This window comes from Papaver somniferum, chromosome 5, assembly GCF_003573695.1.
Source record: "Papaver somniferum cultivar HN1 chromosome 5, ASM357369v1, whole genome shotgun sequence".
In the NCBI taxonomy this organism is placed as follows: domain Eukaryota; kingdom Viridiplantae; phylum Streptophyta; class Magnoliopsida; order Ranunculales; family Papaveraceae; genus Papaver; species Papaver somniferum.
Window position 1 is genome coordinate 69,029,017 of NC_039362.1, and position 19,965 is coordinate 69,048,981.

The following is a 19,965-nucleotide window of genomic DNA, read 5'->3' on the forward strand; positions in this document are numbered from 1 at the left end:
ATCAATTGGAAATCCAACCTTTGGTTGTTGATTGATATTGATTGATCCTTAGACATTGGTCTTTGGTACCGTCCAAGTTATCTCTCTTTGATAAAGACTCGCAGATTTCCATTTGCTTGAGTAAAGATCAAATCGAGAGATTGAGATATAAACTCTTTGATATATCTTTTTATTGATTGAGTCCAACTGTCTAGTTGATTCTCATAAAAAGTATATTGGAGTTTGTCCATATAAATTGCTAAGCGAAATATTGGGTGGTGTTGTTAGACCCCCGCTTTTTCAACTTGGTTTCTTAAAACTTTGTCATAGCTAATTCAGTAAATGGTAATCAAATTAGGTTGAAAGAATTTGACAACTGTTAAGTAAAATCCCTTATCATTAAATTAGTATCTTAATAGTTTTTTCTTTGATCTCTTTCGTTTATTCCTGAAGAAGATCCTCTCCAAATCAAGAACAGATGGAGGATTCAATTGGTAATGATGAACAAACGATCATTCAGCAAGAGGTTATGCAATTCAAAATTGTATTGTTGTAGCAACAAATAGGTATTAAGTGTTTGTCTTCCATAAGAATCGAAAATTTTCAAACTACATTCCAGTTCCAGCCCCTTTTGCTGGATTTAATCATTTCAGAGAATCATTACAACTATTTTGATTGAAAGAGAGTTGTTAGGTCCATGTGTAATTTTGAAACATTTAATTTCAATTAGACATCGATTGCCGATCATCACATATACTTCTCTGATCACTGAAGTGTGTACTGTGTACAACAGCCTTCGAAATAGGAAAAAAACTAGAACTTGAGAATATTGCCAAGATAACTATGGTTAACATATGGGTTAAATATGGGTTAAGTGACGTCACATCCACTACGTCGGACGATCAGGGATCTGTTAATTCTAAAATGCTCTAGCACTGTTGGGGCAAATTTTTTTCCATCCTCGTGGCTGCTCTAAGTTTCAAATTTGGGACCCGGAATAAACTCTACGTATCCACTAGCCCGAGCCCGTTTCACTCTCGCAAGAACAATTCTTCGCTGGCGTAGAAAATACTTTTTTCTCTCTCTACTTCTGTTCTTCACTCTTCAGCGAAACCAGAAACCACTTTCTCTCTCTGTCGATGGATTTCTCACCCCGTGGGAATCGTAAGGGTCCAAGAAGATCCGAAATATACTCCACAGTAGTCATCCATGGCGATAATAATGACGACGAACCGGAAAAAGAAGAAAAATACAGAAGAAGGAATCCAATATCCAAAGGAAAAGAAGCAGAAGAAGAAGTAGATATTTATGCAACAATGCTCTGTAAAGAAGATCACAATGAAGATGATGATGATGAAGAAGAAGATCATTCATCATTGCCTCCACTTCTTCAACGATTACCTAAAGATTTTGGAGTTGCTATGGACGATTACGACGACGATTACGACAATAATGATGATGATGATGATGATGGAAATTACTCAGGTACTATGATTGTTAAAAAGACTAATAAAACCTCTTCTACTTCTTCATCGTCAACGGCTACTAAACGGGTGAATCTATTTGATTGGAATAATGATAGCAAAATGAATTATGATGCTGATAATAATGATTTTGGGACATTTGTTGTTAGATCAACTATTAGGCCTGATCGTGAAGAATTTGATAGTGGTACTGTTGTTAGAAAGACTGTTGGTGGTGGTGGTGGTGGAGGAGGAGGAGAGTATTATAGTTCGTCTTCTTCTACGATGAGTAGGGCAGTTGAGAGTATGAAGAAAGGGAATTATGCTTCTTCAAAAGTCGACAGTACTTTACAAGCTAGAAAGATTTCTGTTAGTTCCATTCCTGATAGTGTTACTAGAGAAGATCCTTCTACCAAGTATGAATTGGTTAATGAACTTGGTGAGTTTTCTGATTGGAATTTAGTAGAAGGAAATTGAATTTCATCATTTGCTGTTAATTTGGTTTGAAATGTATTATGTTTAAGTTATCTGATTGTTAAATGAGATAGGTTTTTGAGAAATTTGGGATTAATTGTATGAAATCTAAGTTTCCAGAGTGTTTACTTAGATTTTTGTGGGGGGTTTCAGGGAAAGGTTCATATGGAGCTGTTTATAAAGCTAGAGATTTGAAGACTTCGGAAATGGTTGCCATCAAAGTTATATCTTTGTCTGAAGGAGTAAGTCAGTGCTTTCTCTTACTATATCTACTATTCAATTGTAGTGTAATATGGGGTTTAGGTGGTTGAAATGAAATTGTTGAGTCACAAATTCACAATACATCTAATTGCAGGAGGAGGGGTATGAAGAAATTCGAGGAGAAATTGAAATGCTGCAGCAGTGTAGCCATCCTAATGTGGTTAGATACCTTGGGAGTTACCAAGGAGAAGAGTATCTCTGGGTAAGTTGAGCTTGAACTGCTCTAGAGAAATCAAGTTTCAGTCATGGGGTACCAAACTTTGTGTTACTACTTCAAAGCAGCAAAATGTTGGAGGCGTTTGTGGTTAACCTTTGTAGATTTACTGTTTGTGAAAAATATCTGTGTTGGCAGATAGTAATGGAGTATTGTGGCGGTGGTAGTGTTGCTGACCTGATGAATGTTACTGATGAGGCTTTAGAGGAGCATCAAATTGCATTTGTTTGTAGGGAAGCTTTGAAGGTAATTGACGATTCGTTGATTGCTTAAAACTTAAAATTTGGCATTGTCTGTTTGTTATAGCTTGAGTGTTCATTTTGTTATTGTTGCAGGGTTTATCATATCTGCACTCAATTTTCAAGGTCCATAGAGATATCAAAGGAGGCAATATTCTGCTTACTGAACAAGGAGAAGTCAAATTGGGTGAGTACACTCAAACTCTGCCGTTATACATATGAACTTTATTGTAATCTATGTAAGTGGTACTTTCTTGTAATGTAGTGCCCTTATAAGCTGGAGTGGAGACTTCAACTGCTTCCATTCACTGAAGTTAGCAATATTCACTTATGAACACCTTAAACTTTGAAATATGTTAGTAATTATTGGTTTTGGTTGTCCCATCTGCCTACCAAAATAAGATGTCAAGGTCTCTCTCTTCTCCTGTTTGGAAATTCCTCTCAGTTATAAAGGTTGGAAATTCCTCTCAGTTATAAAGGTTACTCCTTTCAATTTAGCTGGTAAGATCTATGCGAAGCTTTTGGAAAGAATACGATAGAAGGATTTCTATGGATCATTGAATATGAAAGCAGATTTTCTGTATAAAAATTGGAAAAATTGATTTCACGTTTTATCTGCTGCATAGGAATTCTCTCAAACTTGTTTAATTCTGTCCACGGGGACATATTTTGTTGGATACGAAAGCTTGTTTTTGTTATATTAATAAGCCAACAATTTAGTTCTTTTGGCATGGTTTTCATATACATAGGTGATCTTGGTGTTCATCTTAGACTTTGAAATAAGATGTCAAGGTCTTCTTCTTCTCCTGTTTGGAAATTACACTCAGTTATAGATGTCAAGGTCTTACACTCAGTTATTCAGCTAGTAAGATCTATGTGAAGCTTTTGGAAAGAATACGATAGAAGATTTTTATGGATCATTGAAAAGCAGAGCTGATTGTCTGTATATAAATTGAAAAAATTGATTTCATGTTTTATCTGTTGCATAGGAATTCTCTCTAATTTGCTTGATTCTATTGAGGAGAACATATTTTATTAGATTTAAAGCTTGTTCTTGTTATATCATGAAGTTGACACCAACAGTTTATTGCTTTTGACATGGTGTTCATGTAAACAGGTGATTTTGGTGTTGCCGCACAACTTACAAGGACCATGTCAAAACGCAACACGGTATGTTTTTACGGTTGATGTAATTGATTCAGTTTCTCCATGGAAAATTTAAAATTCTGATCAATTGAAAGGAAATGTGGTTTTTTGAAGTGGTTTTAACTTGTGACCAAAATTCACTTATTTACTTTAAAAGTATTTCGGTCTTCTTATCGTACATAATAGGAATTTTCTTCTTCTTTTTTGGTAGTTCATTGGCACTCCACATTGGATGGCTCCTGAAGTCATTCAGGAAAACCGCTATGATGGAAAGGTAACCCAAACTCACACTTTTGGTTGGCTTAGATTTAGTGCTCGTCTTGTCTGCCTCTTTCACTATCTTATCAACTGTATCTATGGTAATAATTCCAATATTCCTATTTTCAGGTCGATGTGTGGGCTCTTGGTGTATCAGCAATTGAAATGGCAGAGGTATGCCTGTAATTCTGATTTATGGTTACTTCATTCATTACGCTTGTAGGATCTGCATTCAACTTTCCCTATATTATATTTACTTGAACGATCAATCCTTGGTGTAAAATTTCTTAACAAAATATCCCGTGTTTCTTCTGGGAAGCTGACGATTTAGGTAGATCCAAGGTTGACTTTTTCCTGTGCTCTGAGTTATATTTAAGTTAACCAAAAACAATGGTACATATGCAAGTGTACCAATAATTATTAATGGTAACTAATATAGTTCTCTCTTTACCACATATCCTCTCTCTTTTTTTACGAATTAGTAAGTCTGCTTGTAGCAAAGAGGTAGAGGAAAAAAAAGCTTATCCTTTGTGCTGTTGCTGTTGTAGCCTTTAAACAGTTCATATTTGAGCTCCCTCCTTACATATTAGAAAATTTTAAAAGAGACAATGAGATAATGTCGCAAGTCAATCCTGCTTGGCGGAATTCTCATGTTCTATCCTGATATACTTGCCTCTGCCGTGAACCACTTCACTTGATGTATCACTGTATTTATGTAACTAATATAGCTCTATTTGTATTAATATAGCTCTATCTGTAACCAATTAGTTCTGTTACAACTTATTCTTGTATACGTTTCATTATGCTTCAAAATTATTTCAAATTGCTTATCCCATTCTTATGTCTTTTTCAGGGTCTCCCACCAAGATCAACTGTACATCCTATGAGAGTTAGTACATACTTTTGATTTCTGTTAAGTATCTATTTTTTTTTTCAGTTTGCTTCTCTAACTTCTGCTTTTCTTACATGTCTTTGCGTACAAGTCATAATGTTTATTAGATAGTTTATGATTTTACGGCAGAATTCTGTGAATATTCAAATTTGAAATCTTTATATGCATGTATTGTTTCTATAAAAAAAAAGAATTGCCTTTGCCGCTGCAACTTGGTGGAATAATCAGAAGTCAGAACATTGTAGCCTGATTTGATACTAGCCTCTAGGTGCATAACTGCATGTGTTTCATTCCGTCTGACCTGCTAAGTTCCTCAGTGAGATAGCACTTACATACGATACGAGGTTATTAAAATTAGCTTCATATGTGCGTTACTTTCACTGATCTTTTGTTTATCACGTGAAAGTAATATGTGATATCTTTATCGTGTCCTGATAGGTTTTGTTCATGATATCTATTGAGCCAGCTCCAATGCTTGAGGATAAGGAAAAATGGTTTGTTTTCCTTCTTTCTGTGTTTTTTTATAATAATTTGTAATGCGCAATATCTTCCAAAACTGTGATTTTTGAAGTGGCAAATGGCCATTGATATAGAGACGTTATTTTACCTTTATTTGGTGAGGATAGTCTAGGCCTTTAAATCCGCCACAAGCGACTTCGATGTTTGTAGTTCCAGTGAGCTTCTAGATATCATTGGGAATCTCTCTCCACCTTACAGTTTGATAGGGAGAAGTATAGGATTTAATTAAGCATAAGACATCGACGAAAGTGAAATACAACCAAGGACCATATATTAGGTTTACTTATTATGGGAAAACGGAAAAACGTGACCGCAGAATTTCATAATTGAGGCCTATAACTTCAGTCATCACCAGGGTTCCAGTTTGAGAAAATTAACTAGGTGGTATTGTCAATTTTGATTACTTAGATGCTGCCCCAATTAAAGTTTCTTAATGGGTCTCTTTGAATATACCTTATTGATGACTGCATTTCTGGCATCCTCATCTTCCTTTGGGTATAATTGCTGTTATTTATGGTTTCTTTTCTTTTCTGTTGTTTCTTCGTGCAGGTCACTTGTCTTCCATGATTTTGTAGCAAAATGCCTTACTAAGGAACCAAGATTACGTCCTACTGCAACTGAGATGCTTAAGGTATGGCAGGATAGATTTTTTATTGATGCAAAATTGGCTAATGAAAGGAAGTTTTTGGCACTCGATTTCATCACTATGTTATATGCTGTGGTAACTTGTTTCCTTAAAGTCATACAAGTACATGATGCTACTAGCAATAACAAAGCATAAATTCACGTGTAGTTATGCTGCTATGTCAATCTGGATCACATATAGGACATTGTTGACTTTAGATTGTGCATTGGGTGGATCTTCAATTGCTGAGTTTCTAAATTCCTGGTTCAGTTGTTATGGTTTCATTTACTTTTATTTCTTTTACTTCTTTTACTTTTTAACTAAATACTGCTGGTCTCATTGTTACGAGAGCATAACCAAGTGTGTGGATATAGCTTTCTAAGCTTTCTGTTCATCATAGTATATATGAATTATGGTTACCAACTTGTGACGTCTAACAGTTTTTTCTGTTTGCCTAATAGCATAAATTCATTGGGAAATGCAAATGGGGAGCTTCGTCAATGTTGCCAAAGATTGGAAAAGCAAGGCAGATCCGGATCACTATGGCTGCGCATGCACCTCCGGTGGATGTATCCGGAGATGATGTACGTATGCTCGAATTCTCTTGTTTGATTACACTAATTCTTATTTAATCTTCTCTTTCATTGTGTGCAACAGATGGAAGAAATGCATAATCCTAAGTTGAATGAAGATTATGGAGATACCGTTCCATCAAAACCTCAGAATATCGGAGTTGAAGTTTTAAATGAACCTCGTGCAGTTAGCAGCCCAATGAATCACAATTTTGAACTGCCTGGTGAGGATCAGAATGTGTTTCGTTATCTGTGTTTCCTTTAGATAAAATAACGCTGGAAGTCGTGAATACCTCACTTTCTGCAAAAGTAGTAGGAGCTCTGAGACGTGCATTCAATATCGTTTTAAGCAGGTGACTTTGGGACTGTAGTAGTCCATGGTGAAACTGAAGAAGAGAAGCCAGCTAATCAGGCAGCGACATCATTCCGAGAGCGAGCAAATGTTGGAAGTCTTTCCTTCCGTACTTTGGCAGAGACAGCAATTAACCCATGGTACATTTCTCTCCACACTAGTCTATCAAAGAACTTGGCCTTTTTCCAAGTATATGGCAGGAATACCTACATTTGCTTGATGAAAAATATGTTCTTAAAGCATTTTGGCAGTGGAATATATTGATTATATATTAGCTTCGTTTTAGTCGAAGTATATGTTCATGAGCCAGTTTGCCTTGCCACTATCATAAGACTGAGAGATATCTTTTTCTTTCCCACAAAAAGTTGTTGCCAGTTTCATTTTCTTAAATTTTTGCTTATATTTGAATTTTGTTCCTATATCTATCATATCTCCTGATACATCAACTATATTTGTATATGCCATAAGCATGGATATATTGTCATTAAAAGTGAACATGTTACTAATCTTTCTTCAGGGTGGATAACAAGCTCCAAGATGCAGAACCAAGCCCTTACTCAAATGCAACGCATGGGCTGTTGTCTCCTTCTGTTCCTAAATCTCCCGGACCAATCGGAATGAGTACTACTGGTACATTGAAAACTCCAACCGTCAGCCAGAAAGCCTTGGTGCAAGATAAAGTAATTTATGCTTCGCATCGTAATTTATTTTTGATACAACCCATTTTTAACTTAGGATGATAAATGATACCCAAGCTGTCACATTAAACTAACATACGGAAAATAAGCATGTGGTTACAAGAAAAACTGAAGCTTCTTCTTCTGCCATCTCTGGGCACTCTATCATGGGAAAAGCTTAAAGTTTAGCTCACAGTGCCACCTTCTCTTAGCGGGCACATTTCTTTGACGAATAGTCAGACAAGTGACCTCTTAATCTGGTTAAGATAATTATACTAATTTCATAAAAGTAGTTAGTTTCTCAGTACAATCTGGTTAGTTCATTGGTTAAATGTAAACTCCCCTCATACTGTATGGTACTGGCTTTGTTTACTTTTATGGGATTCTTTTTGTAATTGTAGCTCTGGTCCATCTATGCGGCTGGTAATACAGTTCCCATACCATTCTTGAGGGCAACATACATATCTCCTCTTGCCTTGCTCTCAGACAACATGCTTGGGAGCAGACAACAGGATAGCAGTGGAAGCATCACAAAAGAAGCAGTTCAAGATCTTTTTAACGGAGACGGGCAGGCTAAAAAAGGACGTAGAGGACAAAATGAGGTTTCACCTCGTCACCGCTTAATGTTATTCTCACTTCCAAGTTTATGAGTCATTAACTTATGTTCTTTTCCCTCCTAAATTTTCTTGTTTGCAGATATCCCTTCCTCCTTACGTGTACTCAAGACTTGCTTCAAGTTCAACATTATCGAATCTGGCTCAGGCTTTAGCGTATCACAAAACGTAGGACTTGTTGGCAACTCAATTTACAACATTTCCCCTTTTAACACAAATCAAAATTGTGGTTTCTGAAACTGTGTTCTTAAATGTTATTGCAGGTGTTACGAGGAGATGCCTCTCCAAGAGCTACAGGCATCACAAGAGCAGCAAACTATACAGAATTTATGCGATACACTTAGAACTATTCTTCGGTTGTAGGCTGTGCTTCTTAATACGGAAGCATAATCAGTGTATTCAATTTATGATTGTTTGTTGTTTGTATTTTCTTCCTCAACGCAGTTGTATCTATTAGAATTTGCATTTATGAAATGGTAAAAGAAAGTCAGAATATCTCATGATTGTTTATTCTCAAATAAACCCAAGAATCTGGAAGTGTACTCAAGTGGTAATGCTGAACATCACACCATTCGCCCATTTACCATTTGGCTCTAAAGCTGAGAATTTATCCCCTACAAACCAAGTGTAAAACAACTCTATTTAAGGAGACGGGAATACTTGGTGGTTCCCGGAGCAGTTTTGTTAATTTTCGTCAAACAAAATAACTTTTTTTTTTCAAGTTTCCTCCTGTATTTCTCAACAAACACTTTCTTGGCATTGGTAGATTGTTGAGAAGAAGACCAAGGGAGCTGGTATTGCTGTTTTCTTCGTTAGCTGGGAGAGAGGGGTATGATGAGGGCGAAGGCGTTGTTACAGTATCGTCATGGGAGTTACAGCAGAATTGTGTCATGGTTGTCTTCTTGTTCTTCGTTGCCGAATAGGAGGACCCATATCTCAACTCTACATGATCATCTTTCTCTAAACAACACCTCCATTTCTTCTTCTTTTTCTACTCTTCCATATTTGGTTAAGTCACCCACTTCTTCATCCGTAGCTCTTCGTTTCCTAAACACTAAATCATCGAATCAAATTGATAAAGAGTCTGGGAAAGAAGAAGACGACGACAACAATAACCCATTTGGAGGTACTTTCTGATACCCTACCTTTCTCCTTAAAACCGTTCTTTTATCACTTAATGTGTTTGATATTTTTAATTTGATTCATTTTAGATCGAAAACCAAAATTTAGCGATTAGACAGCATTCGTTAACTTATCACAGTAAGGTATAAATTCAAGTTACCAACTAATTGCATTGGCAAAATGTTAAACTTTAATTGAACTACTCTTCTTAATGATCAAATCAGTCGTATCTATTACTTATCAAGAAGTTAGAAAAATGAGACACCTTTAGAGTTCTAGTTAGGGTTTATGGTTCCCTCTTTGTTTTGGAGTTAAAAATTGGCTCCTGCGTTGAATGATTGACTCTTGCATACTGAATTTTTATGAGGAAAATGATTTGCTGCACGCAAGAGTAATTGTGGGTCAGCTGGAGGTCCTGCTATGGATGCAACAGCTTTTACCCCAATGGGTTCACAGATCCTGAGAAGTACTGGCTTCCAGCTGGGCATGCGTGTATTCTGCGTGCGCACTACATCGCGGTTGCTAGAATATCATGCTTTTACTGAATTGAAATTCTCATTCCTTACCTATTTTGTAGATGAAAATTCTGAAGAAGAGGAAGAAAGCTCCGAAGAATGGGAGGAAGAGAATGAGGGCAAGCCTGAGGTAGGAAATCAGTTACAGGCTTATCATCAAACTTTGCTAGGGTAAAAATTGTCCTGCTTATTAGTTTGATTGAATTCATTATGATGTCTAGTATGGGGATGGAGGAGATGGTGGTGGAGTTGTGTTGAGAGGTGTTCCATGGGGTGAACGGGTTCTTTCAGTTGCTAATGAGGTCCTGCTCCAGTTTGGTGACGATTTTAAGCTCTTCGCCTTCAAGACATCTCCCGGAGGATACATATATGCAAGGCTGGACAAACTCTCAGAACAGTAAGACATATTTCATATTTTCCTTTGTTAAGAATTTCATTTCTTTTGTGTGATTACCCTTCATTATTAGAACTTAGAAGGGTTGTCCAATTTCTACGAACAAAATCAATGGCAGAAAGAAGTATCCGGAATTTTCAACATATAAGATCACCACGTTAGTCTTGGCTGAAATACTCTATTTGCTAACAATTGGATATCTGCAGCTGAAGGCGGGTTGAATGATTTTTCTTCTTTCGATTGGATAACATGCTAAACATGTTTGTTCCTCTCAGGTACGGTAGTCCTAGCATAGAGGAGATGGAAAATTACAGTCGTCTTTACACCAAGCAATTGGAAGAGATTTCCCAATCTGGAGAGATACCTGTAAATTTGGCTCTTGAGGTAACCTGACAACTACCCAGATGGTAATCTTTATGATACCTTTTCTTCACGAGCTTGGGCTATAATGTAAATGTCAGGGAACTTTATTTTATTTTGTAGGTTTCATCTCCTGGCGCTGAACGACTACTTAAGATACCAGATGACTTGGATCGATTCAAAGACCTTCCCATGAGAGTAAGTTACGTGGAAGAAGAGAATAAAAAGCCAGTAAAAGATGGAGTCTTTTTCTTGGAATCTGTAGAATCTGAATCCGAGGAATGTGTGTGGAGGCTTGCAAATGTGAAGGAAAATAGAGACATGCTAGGTAAAGGTAGACCATTTGGCAGAAAGCAGAAGGATTGGAGATTAAGAGTGCCATTCAAGATGTTGAAAAAGGTTATGTTGTATGTAGACTACTAATTACTCACTTAGTATCAATTAAAATGGTTTGTTTCCTACAGATAAATGTGTCAAGTCTTTTCATGGTTTAGCATCAGATCATGTTTACTTCTAGTAAAGTCGGATTAATGTAAATGGTTTACCCGAGTACCTTATTTAGTACATGCTTCAAAACAAAAACAAAAACCCGAGTATCTGATTGCTGATAGTACTCCGTCCAACATTTAGTTGCCATTCTCAAGGTGTTTCTTCAATCTATTTGCAACATTGTCATAAAAAGTTCTTTCAAACTATGGAAAATCCATCAGGTCCAGAAGCCTTGTTCCGGATTTAAGGTTTCCAGCAATTTTTATCTTCAAATGGGTCGTCTTAGAACCCAGGAACTGCACCCTTAACCTCATACTTATTATCTCCCCAAAATCCTTCATTCATCACTACTACGACTACCTCCGTTTCAGAAAAAGTGAAAATATCACTTTTCTTGAAACAAAGGGAGTATTATATTTGAGATAAAATGGACCCTGTTCCGATAATTTTAACGCGTTTGGATGCACACTCAGAAATTATTTCTTGATTTTTAAAAGTCAAAGAACAAGAAGTAAGTTTGGATATAAAATTTTAAAACGACTTATAAAAACAAAAAAGTTAACATTTTGTGAAGTAAGGTAACTCTGCTTCTGACTTCTGCCTTCTGATATCCAAACGCGTTACTAGGCTTCCTACGGAAAGTCGACGTTGTTTCATTTGGGTGGAAATATCTATTATTAGATCTTAATATCGGTCTATAAGAGAGTATAAGTTTTATGGTCTACTAAAATAGGCCAGTCTAAAGAAGAAAACTATCTTCTCTTCTTCCTCCTCCTTTCTGTGTTTGTTGTAGTTGCAGAAGAAGTCACAGACATCTGAGAGTTATTAGGGTTTAGGGTTTTAGAACGAGAAGAGAAAAGAGAAGGATGCATAAGAACAAGTTCGCATGGAATCCAGAGGCGTTTAAAAAGAAGAACGAAACGGTACAGTTCTCAACTCTCTTCCAATTCTCTTTTCTTATAATTGTATCTTCTGTTGTTAAAAATGAAACCCTAGTGTGAAAACCCAATACTGAATTATTCAATTTTTTGAATCAGGAACCAGGAGGAAAGTTGAGACCTTATTCTGAAATTACTGGTGTTTGTTCTCGGTGTAGAGACCAAATTCAATGGAAACGAAAGTATGGGAAATATAAACCTCTTGTTGAGCCTTCTAAATGGTATTTTTTCACTCTCTTGAAATACCCATTTTTCTAAGAGCTTCAATTTTTCGTTTGTATCTTGATGTGGTGTGTAATTTCGATTGATGTTTTATAGTCAGCGTTGCTCGAAGCGGAATGTTCGACAAGCTTACCATAATCTGTGCACTGGTTTGTGCTTCTCATTAGCTGGAATACTAGAAAAAAATTTTGGTAAAGATTTTTGAGTTTTTTCGGAATGGTTTTAATGAAAGTTTTTTTTGGTTCTTAGGGTGTGCCAAGGAACATAATGTGTGTGCTAAATGCTCATGTAAAGTGGAAAGAATTGTTGGAAGGTTAGTACTTTGGGATACCATTATTAGGTTCATGATTTTATGAGTGTTATTTTGTTATTCGAAATGAATTCTGATTGTTTTTGTTTACTTTGTTGTTTGTTTCTGTTTACATAGAGACATAACTGAAGTAGAAGCTGAGAAGAAGACACTTGAAGATGTATGTGATGAGGATTTGTTTTCCCCTTTTTATTTCTTTTTATTTCCTTTTATTTCTTTGCTCGTGAGTTTGATGTTGGAGAATGATGGAATTGATTCACTTTGTTGCAGGCTATTAAGAATTCCAGAGAGAGGGATCGCAGGGCATTATTACGAGCTGTAAGAACTTGGAATATTTTTCTATATGTTGGTTGGTTGTCAATAACATATGCTTTTAGTAGATATATCTTGTACTCTGATATAGAATTTTAATTATTTGGCATGAGGGGTTACTGGCTTTCACCTTTACTAAAACGTGTGTGGTGAAGGAAATCTTTTGAGCTTGTACTTCCACTTCTGATATCAACTCGAATGATGTATAATTCAGCTACAGATGACGCCCGTTTGAAATACATGAATATACTGAATTTTAGCCAATATGCTTTGCTTTTAGTTTAATTCTCGCTAAGTGTTTTGATTTGTGGTAAACTAAGTTACATAAGAAGTGGAAGAATATTAGGAGCCTGTATTCTCTGGAAGAATGTACATTATTCTTAATGTCAACTTTTTAGTAATACTTATGGAATGATTTTTCTTTTGTTCTTTTTGGGGTGCTATTTTTTCATTATGGACCTGTCCTTAATGCTACAGATGAACAAAGGTCAAACTGGTGGTTCTGCGTTGACCTCCGTAAATGAAGAAGGAAAGAAGGTGGGAGAATTATTTTCCGCTGAATCAATTGAAGAGTTTGCAAAGCAAAGCAGAGCCCCGAAGGACGAAGACCATGATAGTGATGATGATGAGGATGATGAAGACAATGATGATGACAAGATCTGTAACTGAGAGACCAGAATGTTTGATTGGCTTTAAAGCTGTAGTAAATGCGTCTTCTTCTTTTTTTGTTCTTTCGAGTTTCGTTAGGCATGGTGCGCTGAATTTTGAACGTGATCTTTGCAGCATAATATGTTTACATGTGTTGACAAAGTTCTCAGAAAATGAAGTTTCTCTTCTTCATTCTCTGCTTAATGGAAGTTGCTTGTTTTTAATTATCTGGATGAAGTTTCTATTCGTTCTACGTTTAATGGAAGTTGTTTGTTTTATGTGAATCTTGATTTTGCGGTATGGACAATTTAGGTAGCACACGAGTTTTTACTTGGTTGGAGATCTACTCAAAGATTGAAAATTATTACACTGTTTTTAGTTGCAGAACCCTGCCAAGTTACAAATCAACTGGTCATAGACTTTCAATTGATTAGCTTCAGGCATTTAGAGAAAAGACTGACTCATAAAACTGTAATAACAAAATGCTAATTTGCTAATAGATTGAAAGACAATCACGTTGTATTACAAGACCACATAAATTTGATTGAATCCTATGTAAATTCTTTTTCAAAAGAATGTCGTTATTCATTATACAAGCTGGAACTACTTATTGTTACTTGATCAGAAAAATAATCTGCTGTGGCTCTTGTAAAGAAGGTAAAGAATTATCTGTTGAGGTTTGTTATAAAATGGGAACCAGTCGAACAACACCAGTTTATTAAATATCACTGGTTTGTTCAAACCCCGGGTGTAGAAATTGATGTGAAACTTCGTCTTCAATTGCCTGGATATCAGGAACCCAGGCACCAAAACGCATATTATGCAACAAATGTCGATCATCTTTGACAACAGTCTGAAAGAATGTGAACCACCAACAACAAACTGAAACTCAAAACTCTTTCCCTCAGGAAGGACCAATAACGGAGACCATAAACAGGATCATGCGTAATCTTTTGCACATAAGCGCTCTGAAATCAACAACAACAAAGACAATATATATTAGGCAAGGGGGAACTCTCACTCTAAGGTGAAAAGTTTGGTTGGACCCAATGTCGGATATATGCTACTAAACAGTCCAACATTAATTTGGAGGCGAAGAACACTTACTCAGATATTCGTACGCTAATATCATCGATGTTCCCCATGCTGACATGCTCACAAACCTTGGACCTAACCCTCTGTAAAAGCCTTTCCATCCATCTTCAGCAATCAATTTCCTCACAACTTGTCCTGCCGTTTCTCTCTTTTCATGTCCCAACACCTGTAATGTGCAGATGGTAAGAAAACTTCAAAAAGGAAACCCCAATCACGACTATAATCTAATTAAGCAAATTTCAAAATTTTGAAAGATGCTTTAACGAGCATTGATTTTGATCAACCCAAGAAATCCACCTGCAAGAAATTCCATACCAATTCTGGTAAAAACAAGAAGAATTCACCTTAAAAATAGGTATCAAATGATAACAAGATGAGATAAAATAAGCCGTGCTTCAATAATTGACAAGCACAATAATACAACTAAAATGTTTTCAGGAAGAGCAGAAGTGGAGCTTCATTATTTTGAGAAGCTGCTGAATTGACAGAAGGGCCAAACCTCTGTGATTCTATTCCTATGAAAAGCAGTGAAAGATTTTTAATACATTGAGGTCGAATAATACTATAGAAATAAAATGACAAGGAGCTAAAAGCAGAGACGCATCACATTTTCCAGAACCAGTCACATGCATTGAGGCAGATAGAGAGCTATTCATCTGGTATGGCTAGGTATATTCGACTATAGTATCTGGATCATTATAAAAGGAAAATTATACGCTCGGCGCCAATTAACCCCAAGAACAGTAGGCACTTCTGTTAGCATAAAGATTAATCTGAATTGTGCAGCTGAGCCCAAAGAAGATCCACCTAAGCGTCAGACTAGTCAAACAACGACCAATAAAACCTAGATCCCTGATTACGACTTTATATGATGGAGGTGTAGAAAATAGATACCTAGAGTGGAGGATAGTAACACCAGAAACATAACAGGTAACTTCTAATGTCATTTAAGGTTCAAGAAGATCACCTGTAACCGCGTCTTAATTGTGTCCAACGGAGTTGTGATGCAGGAAGCAACAGAACCAGCCACTATTCCTCCTGAAGCTTGAACCAGCACTACAGTCCATGGATCAGGAACCAATGCCTTATTCTGCTCAGTACCATAGCCTAAGGACCTGCCCCAAACATTAGCAGAGAGTTTTAATATCAGTCGACATATTACAAGAGCCAGGATTTTCTATTTGTAGTACCCGTCATATTAAGCACCCGCGGTTACAATTTTTTCATAATTAATGGAACAAGTAGCTTTGAAAGCAGCGACAACAACTTAACTAAACAAATAACTCCTTTCGGGAGCTTGTTTGAAATATGAATTATAAAAGTTCCGCTGAAAATAGAAGATGATGCAAAATTCTCACCTCCAAATGACACGCTGGCTCGAACCATAACTTGCCCACCAGACAGCACTGGAAGGAGAATAGGTCATAACAGATAAGCCAAACCCCCTATATAGTCCTCGGATTCCATCAGCTTTTACAAGTTTGCGAGCAACATCCAGTCCACCACTATACTTAGCATGACCTGCGTATCCTTGCACCATTAACTTCTGGCTAACCTAATATAAGAGATCATGGATAAAAGGTAAGCATCCAACATGGTGATAATGTGGTTAGTGGTTACTGGAGAGGCTTCTATTGAAAAGAGATCGACTATCTTAAGATTTTGACCAAGTGCATGTCGTTTAAAATTATAAAAGCTTGGAAATCAAAGTCCTGGATTTGACAAATAAGAAATATTGAGCTACAGATGAGGGGGGTGGAATTGGGAACTAGATTAGCTTATTCATCACATTGGTTAACGGCAACGTCCAGTACATGCGCGAACTTGACACAAAACAATGTTTTTAAGTATATAGAGAAGGAGTTGAGAGAGAAAGATACCACATCAATTGGGACAAAAACAGCCTGAGAAAAAAGCGAGGATGTCATGCCCGCAAGCCCATTAGCTATGGCTGCTTGTGTTGGTTCAGAGAATTTGAACGGTTCAATCATCTTGAAAGCAGCTGCTTTAGTTGTCTCCAGAGAAGTCATGAAAATAACTCTGGCAGGGATTGCACCAGTGATGACCGTACCAAACCCTCTATATAAACCAGGAACTCCTTCACTTTTGAGTAAACCTCTGACAACAGAAAATGCACTTTTCTCCACAGAATCTTTTGTAGCAACTTGCAGCCTTGTCTTTACAACAGAGACCGGGTACAACGCCACTGTTACCCCAGTAAAGAGCCCAGCTCCTACAACATAGAACTTTCTCTTGTCAAGCCTGCATAACCAAGAGACATTAACAGCATAAGAAACCCAATAAATCACCTGTCGATCACATAACTCATTTACATTCGCATTTCACGGGATCACAAAATGCAATTAAGATTACTACAAACTACAACTGAAATGAGACATTCTAAGAGCCGCGGAACTGAAATTTCAGAAACAATTTACTAACACGAAAGAGGGTATTGCAAAAATCATTGATACTCAAAATTTCGCAAAGCCAGAATGCATCAGAGCTGTTCCAGATAGAATCATGGAAACTATGCACAAACCAGAACACAAGTTCAAGTAAAACCCAATTTTACAGATAATTGGCTAATGACGAAACCAAATAACATAAGTACTGAACTATACCATCTAACACAACAATCACCTAGTGATTTAAGCTATTAAGTATTCACCTAAACTAGAATTCTGGAAAAGTTCAAAGTTCATCAACAAACAAAAGCAGCATTTTGGGTCATAATATAAGAAAACGAAAATACCCATTAGAAATTCACATGTTTTCCACAAGCATCAACACCCAAAGGTCGTTATGCTTCGATTAATGCAAACAACGAACTCATAATCAACAGTTCCAGCGATTAGCATGAACATAATCATAGAATGAAAATTTTCATGATCAATAAAGCACCAAGTCAACATATGAGAACATTCAAATAGAGAAAGAGCGAGAGAGAGATACATACTTGTCCCAATTAATCTCTGTTTGACCAAACGATTGAGACCCAGAAGAAGTCATTGTAGGAAAAGAAATCAAATCGAACAAGTAAATGAAATAACCTAAAATCAAGAAACAATCAAAAACCCTAACCTAAAATCAAGAAACCATGTTTCAAGAATCAATGAGATGTGGAGAACCGGAAAGAAAACCCCCCAATATTACTTGAAAGGAAAGAAACAAAAATGCATTTCCAGAATGAAAATGAATATTGGGAAACAGGAGTCTGATTGGTTTGGTGGAATTATTAGTATTATCATTAGGTCAATCGTTCGGAATTTTCGTCGTTAGAATGTTTTATTACTTTTAACACAAAATTTGTGAAAATGTTGATATTTAAGGGTTTATCTCCCTTGTCACTTGATAAAATTATTAAAACACCCTTCGGTTTTAATTATTTTAAGTGATGGAAAACGCTAAAGGTGGAAAGATACGGAGATATAGGAGGATCCCCTGACACTTTTATTATCATACTATCTCACATGTTGGATAATTTTTGCCAATAAAAACCAAACCGTAATGGAGTTGAAGCTAATATTTTGGGGATATATTATTATTATAAAGCTTTATGTACCTACCGAAAATGAATGTATTCCGAAACGTATAACACCACCATCTTTTTTTTTGCCGAGAAACACACTGATTCATTAACAAAGAAGAAAATTACATACATCCCCTATGGGTTCTTTCCTCATTAAACTGTCCAAAAAAGGAGGAAAAGAGACCCAAATATCTTTCAAACTAAACTTCCTAGTCCGACGTGCAAGCCGGTCAACTATCTTGTTTTTACAACGCTTAATATAAACAAGCTTAAAACCAATATAAACAAGCTTAACACCACCATCTACTACTCTGAAAATGAACCGTTGGAAATCAACAGATTTCTTGCCGTCAAAATTAGACCGGTAGATCGTGAGGTTTTATATTTCGGAGTGTGCTCATTTTGGTAGGCATGTAGCACTTGGTAAGAGGATCATATCCTTAAAATATTAGCTTCAAATCCATTACCGTTTGATTTGTAATCACAAAAATGACGTCCAACATGTGAGATAGTGTGATAATAAAAGTGTGAAGAGATCCTTCCTCTGTGACAAATGTGGGATATAATTACCAAAAAAAAAAAAAAGACAAATGTGGGATATGAATCCAAAACCCTAGGTCTAAAAATGAACAAATAAAAAATAAAACTAGTTGGTTCCCTTGAAATGACCCCTGACTTGAATTCATTTCCTCAACCATGTCTGTTACTTTTGAAAAAGTTGAATGCACAATAGAATCTTCATTTTCCACTTCTGATCTATCACAAAGATCAAACGGAGTTTGAACTAAAGGATTTTTACTTATGACTTGTTCACATTGTTGTTTTATTGTAGGAGCGTTGATAACTCTGTTTTTTCTCTTTTCAACGCAAGATTCAGTAATCAAATGTCCTACAACCTTACAAGTATAGCAAAATTTAGGACAATTAGGAATTAATACATTTTGATAAAAACCTCCAAAGTTGTTCTCATTTCAGATCTATTTGGTATTGACTGAGCAAAATCTACTTCGTCTAAAACATTTGCGTAATATCCAACTTCACATCTTAAAGTAGCATTATCAATCTTGATTGGATTACCTAGTTCTTTGCAGATTGTAAATAAAATCTCCTCCCTCCAAGATTCTAAACTTAGTCCAGGAAATCTAACCCAAACTAAAGCTTTAGAACTTATTTCCTTGTCAGGTCGAAAATTTGAAACCCAATTTCTGATACTCAAAACTTAATTTTGTACCTCCCAAACACCAGATTCAATGTATTTTCGATCAATCTGATTATCTAACTTGATAGTGAAGAAGCCTCTTCCTAAAGGAATGAGTTTACAATCACCAACCGACTTCCATTGATTTCTCAGAACTTGAGCTATCTTTTGGTTGTAACCGATCACAAGCTAATATCAAGACTTGACAGAAGTCTGGCTATCATTAACATCAGTTTGTTTGAGGATTTGATTATAACAAATCTAGTGATTCAACATTTGTATATTGTTGATCAATCAAAATTAACAGACTTTGTTTTGTGTGTATTGGTTAATAGTGAAATAAAGTTGTTTATGCAACAATTAATTTGAAGATTGAAGAATTAAAGAATTTTCTTTTTTAAGTTTCTGATCTTTGTGATTCTTTTTGCACACTTGATTCTCTTGGATCCTAGCAAGCAGTTTCTCTCGATAGGCTTAAGACTTGGTAAAATATCGAACAAACTGTTTAGTTGCTTCTCTTGTTAAGGTTCTTGGATAAAGATTGT

At 36.2% G+C, this 19,965-nt stretch overlaps 4 protein-coding genes across 5 annotated transcripts; 3 read left to right on the forward strand and 1 right to left on the reverse strand.

Moving 5' to 3' along the window:
- The first annotated feature begins 1,015 nt into the window (after nucleotides 1-1,015).
- On the forward strand, nucleotides 1,016-8,807 carry LOC113281834 (germinal center kinase 1-like). 2 transcript variants are annotated; one of them, XM_026530707.1, is made up of 18 exons: nucleotides 1,016-1,881; nucleotides 2,070-2,158; nucleotides 2,272-2,379; nucleotides 2,530-2,637; nucleotides 2,727-2,817; nucleotides 3,748-3,800; nucleotides 3,988-4,050; nucleotides 4,164-4,208; nucleotides 4,888-4,923; nucleotides 5,365-5,420; nucleotides 5,995-6,076; nucleotides 6,532-6,654; nucleotides 6,728-6,866; nucleotides 6,993-7,134; nucleotides 7,512-7,674; nucleotides 8,073-8,273; nucleotides 8,368-8,453; nucleotides 8,549-8,807. In XM_026530707.1, the coding sequence occupies exons 1-18, from the start codon at nucleotides 1,119-1,121 to the stop codon at nucleotides 8,646-8,648; spliced, it is 2,448 nt and encodes an 815-aa protein (XP_026386492.1). In that variant the 5' UTR covers nucleotides 1,016-1,118; the 3' UTR covers nucleotides 8,649-8,807. The 2 variants fall into 2 exon arrangements, with proteins under 2 accessions (XP_026386492.1, XP_026386493.1); XM_026530708.1 differs by having other exon boundaries at nucleotides 1,017-1,881; nucleotides 6,996-7,134.
- An 85-nt stretch (nucleotides 8,808-8,892) lies between these two features.
- LOC113281835 lies at nucleotides 8,893-11,237 on the forward strand. The gene is made up of 5 exons (XM_026530709.1): nucleotides 8,893-9,411; nucleotides 9,985-10,052; nucleotides 10,144-10,319; nucleotides 10,592-10,700; nucleotides 10,800-11,237. The coding sequence occupies exons 1-5, from the start codon at nucleotides 9,117-9,119 to the stop codon at nucleotides 11,097-11,099; spliced, it is 948 nt and encodes a 315-aa protein (XP_026386494.1). The 5' UTR covers nucleotides 8,893-9,116; the 3' UTR covers nucleotides 11,100-11,237.
- Nucleotides 11,238-11,908: 671 nt separating this feature from the next.
- Nucleotides 11,909-13,873, forward strand: LOC113277498 (uncharacterized protein C9orf85 homolog). The gene is made up of 7 exons (XM_026526576.1): nucleotides 11,909-12,088; nucleotides 12,203-12,324; nucleotides 12,422-12,474; nucleotides 12,575-12,638; nucleotides 12,753-12,795; nucleotides 12,906-12,953; nucleotides 13,425-13,873. Exons 1-7 carry the CDS (start codon nucleotides 12,032-12,034, stop codon nucleotides 13,614-13,616), a joined length of 579 nt encoding a protein of 192 aa, XP_026382361.1. The 5' UTR covers nucleotides 11,909-12,031; the 3' UTR covers nucleotides 13,617-13,873.
- Nucleotides 13,874-14,065: 192 nt separating this feature from the next.
- LOC113281836 (solute carrier family 25 member 44-like) lies at nucleotides 14,066-17,987 on the reverse strand. The gene is made up of 6 exons (XM_026530711.1): nucleotides 17,650-17,987; nucleotides 16,571-16,952; nucleotides 16,049-16,245; nucleotides 15,658-15,805; nucleotides 14,703-14,856; nucleotides 14,066-14,563 (listed from the first exon to the last, which is right to left on the reverse strand). The coding sequence occupies exons 1-6, from the start codon at nucleotides 17,700-17,702 to the stop codon at nucleotides 14,535-14,537; spliced, it is 963 nt and encodes a 320-aa protein (XP_026386496.1). The 5' UTR covers nucleotides 17,703-17,987; the 3' UTR covers nucleotides 14,066-14,534.
- Between the last annotated feature and the right edge of the window lie 1,978 nt (nucleotides 17,988-19,965).

What these genes read in the sequence shown, in the direction of transcription:
- LOC113277498 (XM_026526576.1), top strand. Translation starts at nt 12,032, where the DNA reads ATGCATAAGAACAAGTTCGCATGGAATCCAGAGGCGTTTAAAAAGAAG. An exon ending in AGAAGAAGACACTTGAAGAT is followed by an intron (nt 12,796 to 12,905) that starts GTATGTGATGAG and finishes ACTTTGTTGCAG; the next exon opens with GCTATTAAGAATTCCAGAGA. An exon ending in GCAGGGCATTATTACGAGCT is followed by an intron (nt 12,954 to 13,424) that starts GTAAGAACTTGG and finishes TTAATGCTACAG; the next exon opens with ATGAACAAAGGTCAAACTGG.
- LOC113281836 (XM_026530711.1), bottom strand. Translation starts at nt 17,702, where the DNA reads ATGACTTCTTCTGGGTCTCAATCGTTTGGTCAAACAGAGATTAATTGG. An exon ending in AGCCAGCGTGTCATTTGGAG is followed by an intron (nt 15,806 to 16,048) that starts GTGAGAATTTTG and finishes TGTTTGGGGCAG; the next exon opens with GTCCTTAGGCTATGGTACTG. An exon ending in ATTAGCGTACGAATATCTGA is followed by an intron (nt 14,564 to 14,702) that starts GTAAGTGTTCTT and finishes TGTTGATTTCAG; the next exon opens with AGCGCTTATGTGCAAAAGAT.
- LOC113281834 (XM_026530707.1), top strand. Translation starts at nt 1,119, where the DNA reads ATGGATTTCTCACCCCGTGGGAATCGTAAGGGTCCAAGAAGATCCGAA. An exon ending in CAACTGTACATCCTATGAGA is followed by an intron (nt 4,924 to 5,364) that starts GTTAGTACATAC and finishes GTGTCCTGATAG; the next exon opens with GTTTTGTTCATGATATCTAT. An exon ending in CTGCAACTGAGATGCTTAAG is followed by an intron (nt 6,077 to 6,531) that starts GTATGGCAGGAT and finishes TTTGCCTAATAG; the next exon opens with CATAAATTCATTGGGAAATG.
- LOC113281835 (XM_026530709.1), top strand. Translation starts at nt 9,117, where the DNA reads ATGATGAGGGCGAAGGCGTTGTTACAGTATCGTCATGGGAGTTACAGC. An exon ending in AGAATGAGGGCAAGCCTGAG is followed by an intron (nt 10,053 to 10,143) that starts GTAGGAAATCAG and finishes TATGATGTCTAG; the next exon opens with TATGGGGATGGAGGAGATGG. An exon ending in CTGTAAATTTGGCTCTTGAG is followed by an intron (nt 10,701 to 10,799) that starts GTAACCTGACAA and finishes TTTATTTTGTAG; the next exon opens with GTTTCATCTCCTGGCGCTGA.